The 18,795-nt window shown below is 44.5% G+C and overlaps 1 protein-coding gene across 1 annotated transcript in view; it reads right to left on the minus strand.

Annotated features, from left to right (window-relative positions):
- Positions 1-2,579: 2,579 nt before the first annotated feature.
- The window catches only part of DNAH8 (dynein axonemal heavy chain 8), a 285,679-nt gene continuing 269,463 nt past the window's right edge, over positions 2,580-18,795 (minus strand). The window contains exons 89-92 of the mRNA XM_076003387.1: positions 17,170-17,322; positions 16,899-17,088; positions 6,010-6,131; positions 2,580-3,007 (exon numbers count right to left, since the gene is read on the minus strand). Of these exons, the coding sequence (XP_075859502.1) occupies positions 2,720-3,007; positions 6,010-6,131; positions 16,899-17,088; positions 17,170-17,322 (753 nt within the window). The 3' untranslated portion in view covers positions 2,580-2,719. The remainder of the gene's footprint in view (positions 3,008-6,009; positions 6,132-16,898; positions 17,089-17,169; positions 17,323-18,795) is intronic.

The following is an 18,795-nucleotide window of genomic DNA, read 5'->3' on the forward strand; positions in this document are numbered from 1 at the left end:
AAACTACAGACCAATATCCCTTATGAATATAGATGCAAAAATTCTCAACAAAATCCTAGCCAATCGAATCCAGATGCTTATCAAGAAAACAATCCATCACAACCAAGTGGGCTTCATTGGAGGGATACAGGGATGATTCAACATATGCAAATCTAAAAATGTAATTCACCATATAAACAGAAGCAAAAACAAAGACCCTATGATCCTCTCAATAGACACAGAAAAAGCATTTGACAAAATTCAACACCCTTTTATGATAAGAACGCTCAACAAAATAGGCATAGACGGGGCTTACCTAAAAATGATACAAGCCATATATGACAAACCCACAGCCAATATCGTACTGAATGGGGAAAAATTAAAAGCATTTCCACTTAGAACTGGAACAAGACAAGCTTGCCCAATATCTCCACTTCTATTCAACATAGTGCTGGAAGTCCTTGCTACATACAGCAATCAGACAAGAAAGCGAAATTAAGGGCGTCCAAATGGGAGTAGAAGAGATCAAACTCTCACTCTTTGCTGATGACATGATATTATACCTAGAAAACGCCAAGGATTCAACCAAGAGACTCCTTGAATTGATAAACGAATTTGGTAAAGTCTCAGGATACAAAATCAATACACAGAAATCAGAGGCATTCATATATGCCAACAACAGTAAAAGTGAGAACCAAATCAAAGGCTCAATTCCCTTCAAAATAGCGACAAAGAAAATAAAGTACCTAGGAATATATTTAACTAAGGAGGAGTTAAATATATTTAACTAAAAGACCTCTACAGGGAGAACTATGAAATACTGAAGAAGAAAATAGCAGAGGATGTAAACAGATGGAAGAATATACCATGCTCATGGATCAGCAGAATCAACATTGTTAAAATGTCTATACTACCCAAAGTGACCTACAGAGTCAATGCAGTCCCTATTAAAATACCATCATCATTTTTCACAGATATAGAAAAAATACTTTTACACTTCGTATGGAACCAGAGAAGACTCTGTACAGCAAAAGCAATCCTAGGCAATAAAAACAAATTAGAAGGTATCAATTTACCAGACTTCAAACTATATTATGAGGCTATATTAATTAAAGCAGTTTGGCTGGCACAAGAACAGGAACATTGACCAGTAGAACAGAACAGAGAACCCAGATATAAAACCATCCTCATATAACCAACTAATCTTCAACAAAGCAGACAAAAACATACACTGGGGAAAAGAATCCTTATTCAATAAATGGTGCTGGGAAAACTGGATAGCCACATGTGGAAGACTGAAACAGGACCCACACCTTTCACCTATCACAAAAATCAACTCATGCTGGGTAACAGACTTGAACCTTAGGTGTGAAACTATTAGAATTCTAGAGAAAAACGTTGGAAATACTCTTCTAGACATTGGCCTAAGCAAAGAATTTATGAAGAAGACCCCAAAGGCAATCACAGCAGCGACAAAAATAAATAAATGGGACCTGATCAAATTAAAAAGCTTCTGCACAGCCAAAGAAACTGTTAAGAGAGCAAACAGACAACCCACAGAATGGAAGAAAATTTTCGCAAGCTACACATCCAATAAAGGGCTGATAACTAGAATTTATTTAGAACTCAGGAAAATCAGCAAGGAAAAATCAAACAACCGTATCAAGAAGTGGGCAGAGGACATGAACAGAAATTTTTCAAAAGAAGACAGAATAATGGCCAACAAACATGAAAAAATGCTCAACATCTCTAATCATCAGGGAAACGCAAATTAACACTGCAATGAGATATCACTTAACTCCAGTGAGAATGGATTTTATCAAAAATTCCCCAAACAATAAATGTTGGCGTGGATGCAGAGAGATAGGAACACTCCTACACTGCTGGTAGGACTGCAAACTAGTTCAACCTCTGTGGAAAGCAATATGGAGATACTTTAAAGCGATACAAGTAGATCTACCATTTGATCCAGCAATTCCACTACTGGGCATCTACCCAAAAGATCAAAAGTCACTTTATGAAAAAGACACCTGCACTCGAATGTTTATAGCAGCACAATTCACAACTGCAAAGATGTGGAAACAACCCAAGTGTCCATCAATACATGAGTGGATTAATAAAATGTGGTATAAGTATACCATGGAGTACTATTCAGCTTTAAGAAACAATGGTGATATAGATAGTATTTTCCTGGATAGAGCTGGAACCCATTCTACTAAGTGAAGTATCTCAAGAATGGAAAAATAAGCACCACATGTACTCACCAGCAAATTGGTATTAACGGATCAACTCCTAAGTGGACATATAGGAATAACATTTATCAGGTGTCAGGCAGGTGGGAGGGGGGAGGAGGGGATGGGTATATACACACATAATGAGTGATATGTGCATTGTTTGGGGGATGGTCATGCTTGAAGCTCTGGCTCGAGTGGGGAGGAGGGGCATGGGCAATATACGTAACCTTAACATTTGTACCCCCATAATATGCTGAAATAAAAAAAAGTAATCATAATGGAATATGATTTTTCTGGAATAAAAGCACTAATTTATAGAAAGATCTTTTTGAATATCGATAGGAGAAGAAAATAACACACAAGCAATTTTGGAACATCATCCTTTTAATTTAGAAAGTAGTAGGCAAACTGTTACCAGGGAAACGAGACGCACACACGTCATCAAGTCCCTCGGCAGCCCAGGCTGTGTGTGTGGCTCCTGGTACCTTCTGCTTATGGAAATGGCCCTATTTGATGTCACACAAAAGCGCCACCCCTCTCAGGATCCAGTGATCTGGGGACAACACTGTTCGCAAATAAACCACAGTGATGAAAGTCAAATCGGTGCGCCTGGGCTTCTTGTAAATGGGACACACGTACAGCTTGGGGTCCTTGGGCGCTGTGGAGTTGATGGCAAAGATGTGCAGCACCGGGAGCTGAGTGAAGAGCACCTTGGGGGTGGCCTCTGTGAGCTTCCCGTTCCTCCGGTCCCAGGCCGCTCCGTCCATGTAGAGCCCGTAAATGTACACGCCTTCCTGGAAGAGTCAAGTGTAAGGCAAGAGGATGATTTTTAAAAATTAGGTGCTGTGAGATGGGCATCAATTAGGCTTGTCAATTTGGAAAGAAAGCGTGCAACAGTCTTAAACCGCTACCAGATGAGGAAAACACACCTGGGCCCATCGATAGTGACATACCGAGCCCAGTCCCCCTGCAGCGTGGCTTGACTCTATGACACAGGACAAATGCTCCTGTTGTTGGCTACTGGGGCGTGGGGGAGGCTGCCCGGGCAACAGACTTGGCCAGCAGCACCAAGTCCCCTCTGCAGGGCGCTGGGAGCCTGGGGGAGGTCTGGTTTGAGTTGCTGTAAGGTGGGAATGTGGGACGGGATTTGGAGCTGGTGAAATGTGGGATCTCAGCCTGCCCTGGCCAAGCCCACCCAGGCTCAACGTTATCTCTGTCATGAGAGTGAAGTGAGATCGGCCACAGCCAGGCCCGGCTAGAGGGGGCATCAGGGTCGGGAGCGTGGCAGGGCCGAGGCAGGGTGCAGCGCTGCTCAGCAGTGTCTGACCGCCCTCCCCAGCGTCTCTCTCATACAGGGGCCCACCGTTAAACTTGGGATACGAGACACAGGACAACTTTTGCAAAGGACAACTTTTGCAAAGACATGAGTTGAACATTAGCACACACTTGCTCCAGGGGCTGCCTGAGGGACAGACAGCACTGAGGGCGAGGCAGTGACTTGTGAGGTGAAAAGTCCCCGTGGGTTCAGGGGACTTCGTGGAGGGCGAGGCCTTGTGTTAGGCCTGGAAGGCTGGGCTGCACTGGGAAGACAGCGGAGAGGGGCAGGTACCCCGGCAGGGGCACTACTATACAGACGGGCGGGTGAGTGGGAAAAGGCCAGGCATTTTACTTAGCAATGGTTCCACGGTTTTAAAATAAGTTAGGGCCTGACTATACAAGAATGTGGATGCCAAGCTGAAGAGTCTGAACTTTATCCTGTAGGCCATGGGGAGACACTAAAGAAAGCAAGCCTCTTCAAGAACTTAGAATGTTGAAAAAAAAAAAGAAAAAAAGAAAAAAAAAAAAAAGAAAGCAAGCCTGAGGGGAGCTCACAGGGGAGGCTCCAGTAATCATGCAAGCCCATCAGATGCATTCATGCAGAAGATGGTGGCCATGTTTCCATGTCCAGTGAGGGCAGGGGAAGGGGACGGAAAGGTAGATTATAATAAAAGATAGCATGATAGTTGCAAAGTGTTTTGTGGCCCCTCGAATGGGCTAACAGTACGAGGATCATGGTTTTTTTTTGGTTTTTATTTTTGTTTTGTTTTGATTTTTGAGACACTGTCTCAGTCTGTCACCCAGGCTGGAGTGCAGTGGCGTCATCATAGCTCACTGCAGCCTCCAACTCCTGGGCTCAAGTGATCCTCCTGCCTCAGCCTCCCTGAGTGCTGGGATTATAGACGTGAGCCATCACACCAGCCTGAGAACTGTATGTTTTGAACCAAAAACTGAGGCACATAGTTTGACAGTAAAACCATGAGCAGTCTCAGGGCATCACCATTAACTAAGTGGGTGACAGTTAACTGCATAAACAATGTGGCCACTTAAAAGCCTTCGTACAGTAAATTGTATTCCTCTCTAGGGTACTTTCAGTCTCAGAATTAAAAAGTCATTGTGAGAAGGTTTGATAGACAGAATAGTGTCACTCAAAAAGTCATGTCAACCAGAACCTCAGACTGTAACTATTTTCAAGTAAGGACTTTGCAGATGTGATTAGTCCAAATAAGGACATACTGAATCAAGAGAGGCTCAAATTCATGTGACTGGTACTCTCATAAGAAGAGAAGAGGACACATAGACATACAGCTAGGGAAGGATGTGAGAGGGGCGGCAGAGATTGGAATGGTGCATCTGCAAACCAAAGAACGCCAAGGACTGTCGGCGCCCACCAGAAGCTAGGAGAGAGCAAGATTCCTTCTCAGAGCCTCCGGAAGAAACCAACTCTACCTTGATTTTGACTTCTGGCCTCCTAAACAGAAAATGCATTTCTGTTGCTTTTAACCACTCAGTTTTCAGCACTTTGTTATGACAGCCTTAGGAAATGAATACAGATTGTGATACCAGGAAGCAGGATACTGCTCTAACAAATACAAGAGTGGAAGTGATTTGGGAACTGCATAATAGGTAGAGGCTGGAGAAGTTTGAAATTGCCCTGCAGAGATTGCTGGTGGAAAGACAGAGGTTACGGAGCTTCTGGTGAGGTCCCAGGCTGCAGTGAAGACGTGTTCCTAGAAGCTGGAGGAAGGGCAATCCTTGTTACAAAGTGGCAGGAAGCTTTTGGCCAGAACTTGGAAACCATCCGGTCCAGCCCCTTATTTGACAAACGAGGGAGTGACAATGAGAAAAGGGGAAAAGGGGACCAAGACTTATTGACAATCTATACAGGGTCTTGCACGAAGCCTAAATGATCACATTTAAATTCTCACAACTGCCTATAAGGAGGGAGAATTATCTTGCTCACTTTACAAATGAAGTTAAGACTCCAGAAAGTTAAGAAACTTGCCCAAGTTCACTGGGCAGATCAGTGTCCAGGCAGTGGCTCTTCCCCCAGCCAGGCTTCTTCCCACACAGGGGCTGGGGCTACTGGGGCTGCTGCTGGCACGGCCCTAGAGTCCCAGCCTGCTGGGCCAGTACTTAGCCTCTACCACCTGCAGCATGGCTCTGCTGCCCACAGTCCATTCTGTGAGTAGCCCACAGCAGTGGCTGACGATGTGTGCAAAATCCTTCGTAGCAAACACGGGCATAACTTGTGATTATAAAGAAATGCAGTCCGGGGAGTCCCCAGAACTCACTAGACCTTGTCATTAACCTTCCACTCCGAGCAGGCTTTGGCGTGGCAGCCGCCTGGTTACACGGAGGAAATGTCACTGCAGAGCAAATGGACTTCACCGAGGTACCCATAGCTCGGTTTTAAGCAGAGCTTGAACTTCCAGCCCTGGCTCCAGAACTGTCCTCGCTATGGCCCAACAGCGCTTACCACCGGGGGCGTCGTGATCTCCTCCTTGGTCTGTCTCAGAACGTCGTTGTGGATGGTCACCGTGTCCAGTGCCCAGCCTTTGTGGGCACGGGTCACTTCTTGCCTCATTGCTGTGAGGAAGCCTTAAAAAAAAAAAAAAAGGGAAAGAAAGACTTTGGTGCCCTGGTGCGGTCCACTTTGGAAATAAGGAGAAAGCAGTGTTAAGTGTCACTGGCTCGTCTATCTCCAAACGTCGTGTCCATCTCAAGAGGAGCTGAGACCAACCCCCAAGGGGACACGTCTCTCTGTGCTGTGTTTCTGCAGTGACCTGTGATGAGCTAAATATGTCCCACCCACTGCCAGCAGGGAAGCAGCACCCTTTCTGTGTCAGACCCGGCTTTGGTTCCAAATGCTCCCGGGATTTCAACTGCTCAAGCCCTAAAGGATTGTAACCCAGTCTTAGCTCATAATCTCTATTTGAAAACACAACATCAAGGAATAAGACTGCAATGGTGAACTTTTCTGAGAACAGCATTCCAATTAAACTTGATTCAAACCATTATCAAGCTTCTATTTGCTATAATGGAACAATTTCATTTAGTCTAAGGAAATAAGGCATGATGCCAAAATAGAAAACCTGACTTTCAATTTGATCAAACACAGCAATCACACTGGAAAGGAAAGCTACATGTTTTAATGTACATAATACAGTTATTTAAGACAATATGTGCTTCCACATACTGTGGCCTTTCTTTAAATTTAATATTCGCAAACCATGCTGTTCAATTCAATAAGAGAAATCTTTTTTTGGAGAGTAGCATTCCATGTTAGAAAACAATACCCTAGACTTCAAAATGGACTTCAAAGCCTTAAGAAAACTTATCTGTGACCTGTATGCTATATTTTGGCCTCCATGTAAATATTGAATGTTGAGAGTCTCTCTAGGAAGTAAAATTGTGGAATGTGCATGTCCCTGCTACTCCTAGATTAGGGAGGTCTGAGAACCAACCCAACACATAAGTGATAACATTTTTATCAGGTATAAATGGGAGGAGGAGGAATTAATATTTACAAAGCATAATTAAAAGCACTGAGCTAAGATCCCTTGGAGTTGGAAATAAACCATAGGCAGCTAGTCTGGCTTTACCGAGGGAGCCAAGCTCTCCCCATTAGTAAATGGGACCCTTGCAGAGGCACTCATGTGCTCATTCATTCATTCATTTGTCCAGTCTCTCTAAAGTGGCCACCATGTACCGGGCACTGCTCTAGGTGGATGACTACAAAGATGAAGAGGCCATCCATGGACCCCATATCCAGGGAGCTCAGTCTACAGGCAGGACATTGGCACAGCGTCCTGATGAACAAAGGAGTGAACAATGCTAACCACCCGGGAAGACAGCTTAGGGAAGGTGTAACGGAGAAGATGGAGTTGAAGGTGGCTCTTGAAAGACACGTACGAGTTTGCCAGATGGGACAAGTCCAGTTAGAGGAACAGCATGTGCAAAGGCATGGGGGGGCTGGGGTGGCAGGTAAGGCTAGAACAAAGGTAGAGGTGTGATATTTTTCAAGGTCAGAATCTGGACTTGATTCTGTGGATGGTGGGAAGCCACTGAATGTTTTAAGTAAGCAAATGATTTGGTTGTATTTGCATCTTAGAAAGCTTACTCAGGGTACCCACTACAATAGGATTTGGGGTGCTAAAGACAGGCCCTTGCATTAATCCAAAAGAAACATTGATCAACTAACCAGAGTAGTTGAGGGAAGGACTTTTATAGGAGATTCTTATAAAGCTTCAGTTTCATGAAACCGAGAGTGTTTAATAGGAAAGGATGGTTTTGTGACACCAGATGTTGACAACAGAGGGCAGGAAACACGGTGGGAGTTTGCCTGGCAGCGAGTGCTGGGCAGTGCCTGTACTCTATGAGAAGTCGTGTGAGGCGATTTGATCAACACGTGACTACGATGACTTCCGCTTGAAACACTGGGGATCCCATGCGTTAGTAGTAAAACGTTTTGTGTGCCTGCCGGTCCGTGGTACATATGACCACAACGATAAAACCCAATTCTCCCTTCTAAGTCACTCCACGAAAACGTCATTTTCATTATTCAACCTTAACTGTGCATCCATGTGGTGAATTAGACACTGTATATCCAAGCACAGTACGTGGAGTTAAATTGACCCTATTTTATGATCTTTTAAAATTCATCACCAAAGGTCATAATGGATAAGGCATGAATCCCGGTCTTAAACATCCATCTGCACAGACTGAATAATTGAATTTTTCTGTAACATTTTAAGTTCCAACTAATTGCAAATTTGACCTCACTCCATGCGGCACTAAGGACAACGTCACAGGTGCCAGGTGAGGAATGAGCTGGATTCTCTCTTATGTAGCACAACTGCTTCAAAGACATCAGTCATTCTTAGAAGCTCTGAAAAACTCGAGTCCAATTAAGGAGAGACTACTTCCTTTCTTCTCCCTACTAGGAAGTGCGTATATGATGTTGTCTAGTCGACTCCAACTATAAGCCTCCTAATGCTTAGGAAGCACTCTTGGTATGCCAGTGGGTGGAATCTAGAACACACGTATGTCACCTTGAGCTGTTAAGAAAGGCAAATGCTAAATAAATACATGGGAGGCCTGAGAGTGGAGGGGAGGGACCTATTCCATGGGCCATTCCTATGCTTAGTGAACATGGAAAAGATACTTATTTTTTCAAGTCTTGATGGTTTTGTTTTGGAGGGTAGTGAATACAATGAATTGTTCATTGTTGAATTTAAAATGAATGACCATCTTTCTGTAGATTGATATCAAGTCTAACAGAATCAAAATCTATTTTTTTCTGAAGCCTGCATAAAAGGCTATTGATATATTTTTCTTTAAAAGAGCTGTGTTAATTCCTACAATAGTAGTAACCCAACATTTTAGCATACTAATAGCTGTTGTTTGGTGCCATCAGTTGGCTTAAGAAAGCTGTATAGTGCTTTAAGTCTCACTTTATACAAGGTCTTAGGAAAGATGAAAGAAATAACTAATCAGGAAGTTTGCTCTTACCGAGTATATAAGGAGTTGGTTAGTATTCTGTAATGATGGTCCTATACCCAAAATAGGAAACTTTTTTCTTTAATAAATGAACCAGTTCCTCTGTAATGGGCCTTAGGTTGTGCAGTATTTCCTGTCTAATCAATTACTAAGCCTCCCAGTAGCGTCTTTGAAGATGAGGAGAAATGATGTTCCTGCCACAAGTTTATGACAGGCAGTTTTTTCCCCAAATGAGAAGCAAATTCAGTTCATTGCTAAGTTAAATACAAGGTCAGAAATCATTAAACAAAGATGGGGTTGATCAACCCAGTTGAATAAAAATGCACCAATTGCCTTTCCTGACTCTTGGCGAGATGCTGTGAGGCAAGGACCTTGAACTGCTGAACATTAGAAATACCACGGAAGCTTCCAGAACTCCCAATTCCCAAGTCACAGCCCAGATCATAACATCTGCATCTCTGGAGGTGGGACCCAGGCATCGGTACTGTTTTAAGGCACAGCTTCTCAAACTTCAATGTCCACAGGAACCACCTGGGGAAGGGGGTTTAATTAAAATGCAGGTTCTGGCTCAGTGGGCAGATCAAAGGTTCTGGGATCTGCAGTTCTGTCCAGCTTCCAGGGCGTGTTGCTGCTGCCGGCGGGGGACCTCATACTGCGACGCAGAGGTCTACGGTCAAGGTTCTTCACACATTAGAATGCCCAAGGGAGCTTTGAAGAAAATTGGTTGCACAGACTCTAGAGGCCCCAGTCCCAGAGACTCTGATACAATTGTCCTGGACCCCCAGGCCTCCGTATGCATTAAAAGCTCCCCAGTGGTTTGACCGTGTGGTCCCACCATCTGGGAACCACTGCTCTGTAAAGAGCTGCGCAAGGCAGGTCATTGACAGTCACCGCCCCACGTTTGTTTTAAGAACAAGTCTGACAGATGGGAAGGGAACGGCTCATAGCAGGAGCACGGTGCCAGGAAGGCTGTCAGTGGGACGCGCTGACCCCTTCCAGGGCCTCCTGAGCTGCACACGTTCTCTGAAATGTCGTCAACCCAGGACACGGTTGGCTCCAGCAAAACCTGAGTATAAGTGGGAGACTAATTCTCTTGTCACGGTTGGGATTAGCTACACCCACCGTGTCCCACGTTCCAAAATGTAATTCCCCGCACTGTCCCTTCCTTGTGCTTCCTTCCCGTGAACCAACCTCCCACTTCTCCCCTCTCCCCCAAACCTTTCTGCTGCTCCCCATGGCGTGGTTCTGTGGTTGGCAAACTCCCACATTTTCCACCTCTTCACAGAGCATTCACTCCAGCTCTTGCCCACCCGGAACCTGGCTCATCCCTGAAGACCTTGCCCTTCCCAGTCCTTCCACCCGTGGTGAGAATCTCTGCCTCACTGACCACCACAGCCCATGGCCACATGTCCCTCCCCTCATCGTCCCTGCCATCTGCCCACCTGCCCACCTTTACCAAGCATGCTGGCAACATAGGGTCTCTTATACCCCCTGCAGCAAACCGACCTCAGTTCCTTGACCTCCTCAACTCCACCCCTTTTCTTCGCTGCCTTCCCTGTTTAGTCTAGATCCGCCCTTTTCATCACTTGCCTGGCAAGACCCTAGTCATAGCAGAATACAGATGTCCCCTTTCTTGAACTTCTCCCATTCTCCTTAAGGCCCTCCTCCAACACCTTCTTGCTCTCAAGACGACGCTGTCTCCTTCTTCAATCAGAACGTAGAACGCGTTAGATGGGAATCCCCTTAACTTCTTGCCACCAAGCCCACACTCTGCTCATTCACTACAAACACCGGTGCTCATCCATTCCAATTACGCTTGTCACAGTGCGCGCCGGGCCCTCCACACGCCTGGAGCGCAGCTCTCCCCCTGTGAGTGCTGTGTCCACTCCTCCTGCCCCTTTCACCCTCTCCCTAGTGGCTTCTCTCTCTCTCTCCTGGCTCCTTCCCACCAGTATTTGAACAGGCTCGAGCCTCTCCTACTGTTAAAAGAGAAAGAAAACCCTTTCTTCATATACCTACTCCTTCAACTTGCTTCTCCTCTTCCAAGCCAAATGCCTTGAGAGGATTATCCATGTTGTCTCCTCATTTCCTTGTTTCACTCACTCACCCTGAAATCAGACTCCTGCACCTCCCTCCCCACCTGCCCCACTGAAACTTCTCTGGCCAACAGTCTCCTTGTGGCAAAATCATTTTACCATTTTGGCCCCTTTTACTTGACCTCTTGCAGCACCTGTCACTACCCTCTGTCACTACCCTCCCCTCTCCTTGTCTTCCATGACACTGTGCTGTCCTGGTTTCCCTCTTCCAAGCTGTTTGACTCGAGGGGACCACTCGCAAGGGTTCGGGTGGTCTGCAGGGTGGTGCATGAGCAGATACAGCAGAACCCTGACGAGGATGGATGCGGTGGAAGACGACCAGCTTGTGGCGCTGGTGAGGGTCACGGGAGGATGGAACATCTCCCTCGGCAGTGGGAAGTGAGGAATCAGAACCCTGCACTGGGACTTCAGATGAGTCCGCCAAAGGAAGAGATGAACAGCTGCATCTGTGAGGATGGCTGAGGTCAGGAGGGGGCCAAGCCCCAGGGCAGCGCTTGCCAGAGAAGAGAGAAGACGGAGTAGGCTGAGAAGCAGCCCTCTGAGAGGCAGGCAGAGATCTGAGGAAGGGCATGGACGGATGCCAAGGCACGAAGGAGCTTCCAGAGCTGGCATCCTAGCCATAGCCAGGAGAATGAAGTTGGCAGGGAGGGCATTAGACATGGCGGCCTTGGAGGAGCGGTTTCAGTACAGTGAGGGAGGCTGGCCTGATTACAAGGGCCACCGTGGTTGGTAGGGAAGGAAAATATGTGCAGAGACTAGAATGATAAGAGCTGTGTCTAAGGCCAGTGCATAAAAGCCCCTCACGCACAAAGGGCAAGCGGGGTGGGTGTTACTCACTCAGAGGCATGTCTATAGTCCTCTGGTTTGGGGACATGGCAGGTCAGTGCTATTGCTCAAATTGAGATGTAGGACCTCGAGGTTCATTCACCTAATTCCCTCAGACATTAAGGGCGGCTCTCATTCATCAAACAGGAGCACTGGGGCATGCTTACAATTGCCACTAGATTAGAAGATATCCCCCAGTCCCTTCCAGTCCCAGGGTTCCATTAACCCTCGGTGCACTCTGCCACCCCGACAAATGGCAGGCTTTTATAACGATGACCAAGACAAGCCTTCAGAAATTGAGGCCCACTGATGACGCTGCCCTATAAACAAACGCACAGGCCAGAGGCTGTGGATTAATATTCTAGAAACAGAAGATAACAGGACAAAAATTATCCACCCTCTTGCCTCAGCAAAATCTTCTGTAACCGAAAAATCTAGATTTGTGTTAGGGAATAATGAGTTGTCAACTGATATCTGTTATAACAGACGTGTGGCCTGTCAAGATATTGAGAAAAAATAACAGAAAAAACTAGCACAGTTTGGCATCTACGTGGCATCAAGCTCCAGATCGAGCTAAACATTTGGAAAATAATGACATTGCGAGGTTCAATCTAATACGGAGGTGTGAGGTGCGGGGAGCGCACTCGGCTCCTGCCCCCATTCCGTTAGCGACACCTGTGAGTCACACGGCACACAACGGCAAAGCCAGGCTACCAGTTAAGACGTTCTGAAAGGCAGTCAACACCCTGGCGTGTAGTCAGGCTCATTAGAACTCGTGTTCTTTAGGTTTGAACACACGCCCATATATAGCACAGACACACACACATACTCAAACCACGCACCAGAATCTGAATCATGTGTACGTGACCCCCTGAAAAGCTATGCCTGCAGGAAAAAGAGACCAAAGCAATCCTCTGAGAACCCCAAGACACGCAATCTCAAACGAGACGTGAATGCGTGCACCGATAAATGCCAGGAAAGCCCAACGGCGCGCAAAGGTCCTTCTGACCTGAATAATCTTCTGGGAGGCAAATCCACACGCTGAACAAAGCTGCACACTGAATAAATATTTTATAGTCACAGATACAGAGAGCTGGACTGTTTTAATAATCAAGTCTAATTGCCACACAGTTGAACCTGTCAACTGCTACGGAAACGATTGTGAAGGGGCCTGGCAATGCCAGACGGGCTTCACGGTGGCCGGCTCAGCCTCTTCAAATACGACAGGGGAAATATCAGGCTGCCCATGGGCAAACAGCAGGGCCACGATTAGCAGGAGCTCGGACACTGACTGGGGGCAAACAAAGCTTGTCACTTGTCCTTGCAAGTCATTTAGGCCTGAGGAGCCGTTACCAGAGGCACAATGGGAAACACATACCAAACAATATCAGATGTCACATTACAAGGTGATAAAAATTAACTCATATGCAAATAAAATATTTTCAAGTGTTTCATAGTCTTATATAGTCCAGGTGATTTTGACTACTATGTATATATAATATATTTGTGATGAAACTACGGCCTCTTTGCAAACTGCATTGTGTTTTACTTAAATGCATGGGGTTTTCTTTCTTTCCTTTTTTTTTTTTTAAAGCCATTACTACTTAAATGTTTTGAACCAAAGAAAGACATTATTTCATTGAGGGAGCCTGGATTAGAGGACATAAAACTCAGGAGATATATTCATGTTGAGAAACCAATTGTTGATGTCAAATAGTAGGCACAGAGGCTTTCGGTTGGAAAGAACTTTATCTGCACACTGCCTGCGAACACGCATGGATTTGCTGTAATCTTCATGTTTTCCAGATTTCCAAGTGATGTGGAATAGAAAGTAATTTGTCCCTCGTGTTATAAGAAGGAAAAGGAAGCAGACAAGTGATTAGTGCTCAGGAAGAGCTAACTTCCAGACTTCTGTGCGGCTCACAGAAAGCAATCCTAGATACGGGTGTGTGTGGAAGCTTGTGTGTAGGGTAGGGTGTTTGACTATGTCCAGACTTTACAAGATGTACACAGCCATGAGAGAAAGAATCAAAACAGAAAACAGAAAATGTAAGAAAAGAGAAAGGACTAATATTTTAGCAAGCATTAGGCAAGTAAGAAATAAACTGAAATGTCTACCTACATTTGTATTTCTTTAAATATTGTTTTGGTTTGTAATGTTTCTTAATAAATATTAACAAGTACAGAATGGTATATATTAACACTTTGCTCTTTTAAGTAGTTACATTTTTGATGAAGAAGAAAGAAAAAAATGTCGCGCCCGCCTCGCCAGCAAGGAAGACGCGGCAACAGGAGTTCTTCTGACCGTGCTTTAATGGGGTTCCCTTTAGACTTACATGATGCGGAAGACCCAGCCCGGCAGCGCGCAGGCCACTATATACCCCAGAAGTACAACCCCTAAGCTGCGATAGGCCGTTCAGCTGTCGAGCCACCCAAGCATTAGTCCATAGCAGGACCCTTTGTTTGGATTCTCGCGCCACAGGGCAACCGACAATTGCGCATGCGCTGAACTTGTTAGCTGCTCTAGGCAAAGCCGGAAATAGGCGCCATCTTGCAATGGCGTTAACACCGCGCCCCACAAAAAAACAATCACAGAAAGAATCTGTGTGCTGTGATAAATGATACCACCTAGTCATTTGTGTCTACGGAAAGCCAGGATGAATCAACCTCACTCCCTTGGTTTCTGAATATCAAAAATATACTCAATGACCTTGCAGTTTTTAAAATTACTGGTTCTTACACCTCTCCTGAACTCCAAGGCAGCCAACACCCCCCTCCCCACCTGGATGTCCTACCAGCACTATCTGACACATCCCACGCTCATGTCTTCCCGCCCAACCCATCCCTCTTCCAGTGCTCCTGTCCTGGACCTTGCCTTCAGCCTAAGCCTGCTCTCCTTACGTTTAATCAAGTCTGTCCTCTGCTCTGCACCTGGCCAAGGTCCCAGGCTCTCTTCTTGGACCTTGCACTGGGCCCCCATATTCTGGTCTACCCTTTGCCTTCTCCTGGGATTATCTTCTCATGTAGAGCCCAAGCCCCCCCAGAAGACTTTTCCTACTCCAGCCTCATTGCCCTCCCCCACCCCCAACCCTGTGTCCTGATCCCTAGCCACAGTGGTCTCCTCGGCATACCTTGTCTTGGGTCAGGTCTCTACCTGGAATGCCCCCCCCTTTTTTTTGCATCTCTGCCTTTGCAAACCCTACTCACTGCTTCCTGTGTGAAGCTCTTCGCAGAATTAATCTCTCTGTCTTCTGTGCTACTGTGGCACTTAGATCTCGCACGGGGAGGATATTTACCACATTACATTAAGGTTGCTGATGTTTCTGTCTTACCAACCAGATTACTGGCTCCTTTAGGGCAGGAATCAACTCTTAAATGTCTCTCTATTGAAAGTACCTCGCAGAGGGGCTGGCAAACAGAAGGTGGTAGAACAATCCTTATTAAGTTAAATGCTATTTCTTTAGGCTCCCCAGCCAAGAATTACCTGACGACAACTTACTCAGATTGAGGCTTGTCAGGAGGAAAGGGGCTCCTAAGTAGACACAGGAAATCTGAGAACAATAGTAAGAATTTTCCTTCCCTAATTCAATGGGAATTCTGAGAGGAAAACAGGTGAAATCTGGGGGATGCCCTTTACAAATCTAAGTGCTATTTGCTCATAGAAATCACCATGGCTAAGTGTTTCAAATTTAGAAAATGTTAAGGACTTTGAAAATGCATTAAGTGAATGAATCTATCTATCTATCCATCTATCTATCTATCTACCTACCTACCTATCTATGCATAGGACAATTAAATGTATACTTTTAAAGTATAATATATATTAAAGTACGATTATACAAAGGAAATTGCACAAATTATAAGTGTACAGCTCAAGGAATTTTCCCCACGGGAATTTAGCCATGTAACTCATATCCAGATCAAGAAGTGAAAGATTCCCAGACCCCAGAAGTCCCTTTGTGCCTTTTTCTCCTCACTGCCCTCCCTCCAAGGGTAACCATTATCCTGACTCTTAACACCATAGCTCCATTGCACCTGTTCTTATTCTTTGTTTAAATGGAATCCTACAACATGTAATGTTTTCTGTTTGGCTTCCTTTATTCAACATTATTTTATGACATTCAATCATATTGTTGCAAGTAGCAATAATTCACCCTAAAACTGTAAGTGTGAATATTTCTTAAACTGTATTACGAATGAAGCTATGAGGTGCTGGACCAGAAGGAATTCAACATTTCTTCATCTTGGCCAAGAATTACTTGAAGTTAAAACTATCCACATTGTATAGCAAGACAAAAGGTTGTCATGTTTCTGAACCTTATAAACTCTACGGCATCAAGCCTGTAATGCTCTCATAGACATGTCTAGAATGAAGGAGTACATGAAGCATAATTATTTCTTTCTTTCAGGAAAAGGAAATTATTTCTCTCTTTCCTGTACTCTTTCAGGAAAAACAAACAAACAAACAAACAAACCCAAAAACCTGAGGGAAGAAAGACCCCTCAAAGCTCACTGAGTTCTTTTGCCAAATGATCATTTTTGATCATTCAGTCTAATTTTCTGAACTCTAGGAACAATTTCTGCATCTTTTGCTGCTCCATTTTTGACATGTTCACTAACAGTTAAAAACAACAGTTTGAGAGAAACTATTTTTTACTCTTTCACGCATCCTAACCACAGAATGATGGTTTGCTGAAGTTGGTGAAAAGAAAAAGGAAGGGTTTTTCCAGCACATTGTGGAAGAAATATGATAGGAAGAATTTCAGATTGAGTTTGTTAAACAAACACAGAAGGATTATCCATGTTCTCCAACCTTTGAAAGGATATGTCCAGCACCCAGCAAGCGCCACCTCCTTGTTTTATGTAGTATGTACATTCATCACGCAATGCTACTATCCAACAACACGCAAATTCCAAGTTTTCCCGCTCGCCTAGGAGCACCTACCTTGGGGGTTAAAGAAACCAGTCATCCAAAACACATTAGGCCTCCCTTCAAATATCCATGTAGAAAACTGAGCATTTCTCTCCAAAAGTTCAGTAAACCAGAAGCCCAGTGTAGACGAATCCCAGGACACTCTTTTCCAGATCTGAGGTATACGAGCATCATACATGTTGTCCAGGGCATCTCTCAAGTTCTAGAGAAGATAAAGTTAAAATATGTGGATAAGAAACATCAACAAGAGAGGGAAAGGACTACTGAGATAATAACTGCTCACCTCACTCATAATGATCGTTCCTTCAATGGCCAATTTCAGATCACTCAGGCTATTGCGAAGGATTGTAATGACTCTTTGCATTCTGTCAATTTCTTGTCTAAGAAATATGTTCATTGAATTAAGATGTCCCATCTTTATCAAGCGAGCTTTCACCTAAAACAAAGTATGCAATGCAATAAAGGAGCTTTTAACATCTGTCATTTCTCTTCCGATGACCTCTCCTTTCTCAATTCTTTTTCTTTCTCTGGATGTGTCTCTACCAGCCTAAATGAACTCTAAAATAACTCTTGCAGAACCAAACTTGCCATTAAATTCCCCATTTTCTGGGCTTCAAAAACTACTGTTCAACTGAAATGATTTTTATTTCTTACTGATTGTACTTAGTTGATAATTGGAAATGTACTTTTAAAGGCTAAAATAAAATTGTACCTTTTCCTCTTTCAAATGATTAAGTACTAGGTGTCAGTTAAATATTTTTTATTTTTGCAACCTAACCTTTGTAAGAGTACAGTGGAATTTTTTTTCATTATGCTTACAGAGTTTGTTATTAGAAATGTCACAGAAAGTTAATACAGCCAAAATCTTTACAGAGCAGTTACAAATGAATATAATTAGCTGTATTTTTCCAAAGATCATTGTTGCCTTGGCTATGGCAGCTAAAGAGAGCCTTTCCTAATCTAATCAACGAAAATCTTTGACTTCGTGGAAGAACCATTAAGCACCTGTCATTCGTTCCTTTTGGCATGTCATTCATCGACCATTTTGAAGAGATCGATACGAAAGCCTCTGGTTGTGGGAACAACAAAATATAACAATTATTGGAAAATGAGCCAATACCTATACCCATTTCAATTTAGTGACATATGCCCAAGAAAAGACTGGCTACAAACACTGGCAGTAACTCATAAAGATTTGAACTTTCTGCCGGCCACAATCAAAGAGAGGCCAGAATCTGAGGGGCCAGGACAGGCTAGACACCAGGACAGTCCAAAGAATCACCAGAGACGCCCACTGCCCCTTCCTGCGGCACGGGATGTCAGAGGCGCATGGACTTCAGAGACATCAGGACCAGCCTCCTCATTTTACAGAACAGGTCTCTGGCATAGCACGGAGGTTTCCTTTCAGCAGTGGACACCGCTCTGCTTTGCTACAATTGGGTCATCTCTAATAAGCAAGAGATGAAGAGGGAAAGCACAGACTCAAAGGGAAGCAGAGATATTAAACGGCCCAAATGGGACCCCCTGTGTAGGTGGAACAAATAACATTAAAATCACAGGCAAGCATGCCAGTGGAGGTCCCTAACCCAGTCCAACGTAACAACTTTAAGGTAGTCTCCTGAATTCCTGGTTCTAGAACCTACATTTTTCCAGAATACAGTGACTTGTTCTCATCTCCAATCCAGAGTTCTCCAGCTTTCAGTGGCTGAATAGCATCTAGAACACCCCCTTTAAATCACTCCACTGCAAGAGTGGAAACTCACTGTTAAGGAAGGGGGAAATTATAGAAATACTTTCTCAACCCCACGAGTAGAAAATTAAGCCCAGGTATTGACTACAAAGTCAAATCAACAGCTCAGGTACCTTTCGTATGCTAACAGCCCCAGACAAATCACCTGTCCTACTTAGG

Source organism: Microcebus murinus, chromosome 5, assembly GCF_040939455.1.
Source record: "Microcebus murinus isolate Inina chromosome 5, M.murinus_Inina_mat1.0, whole genome shotgun sequence".
NCBI lineage: Eukaryota > Metazoa > Chordata > Mammalia > Primates > Cheirogaleidae > Microcebus > Microcebus murinus.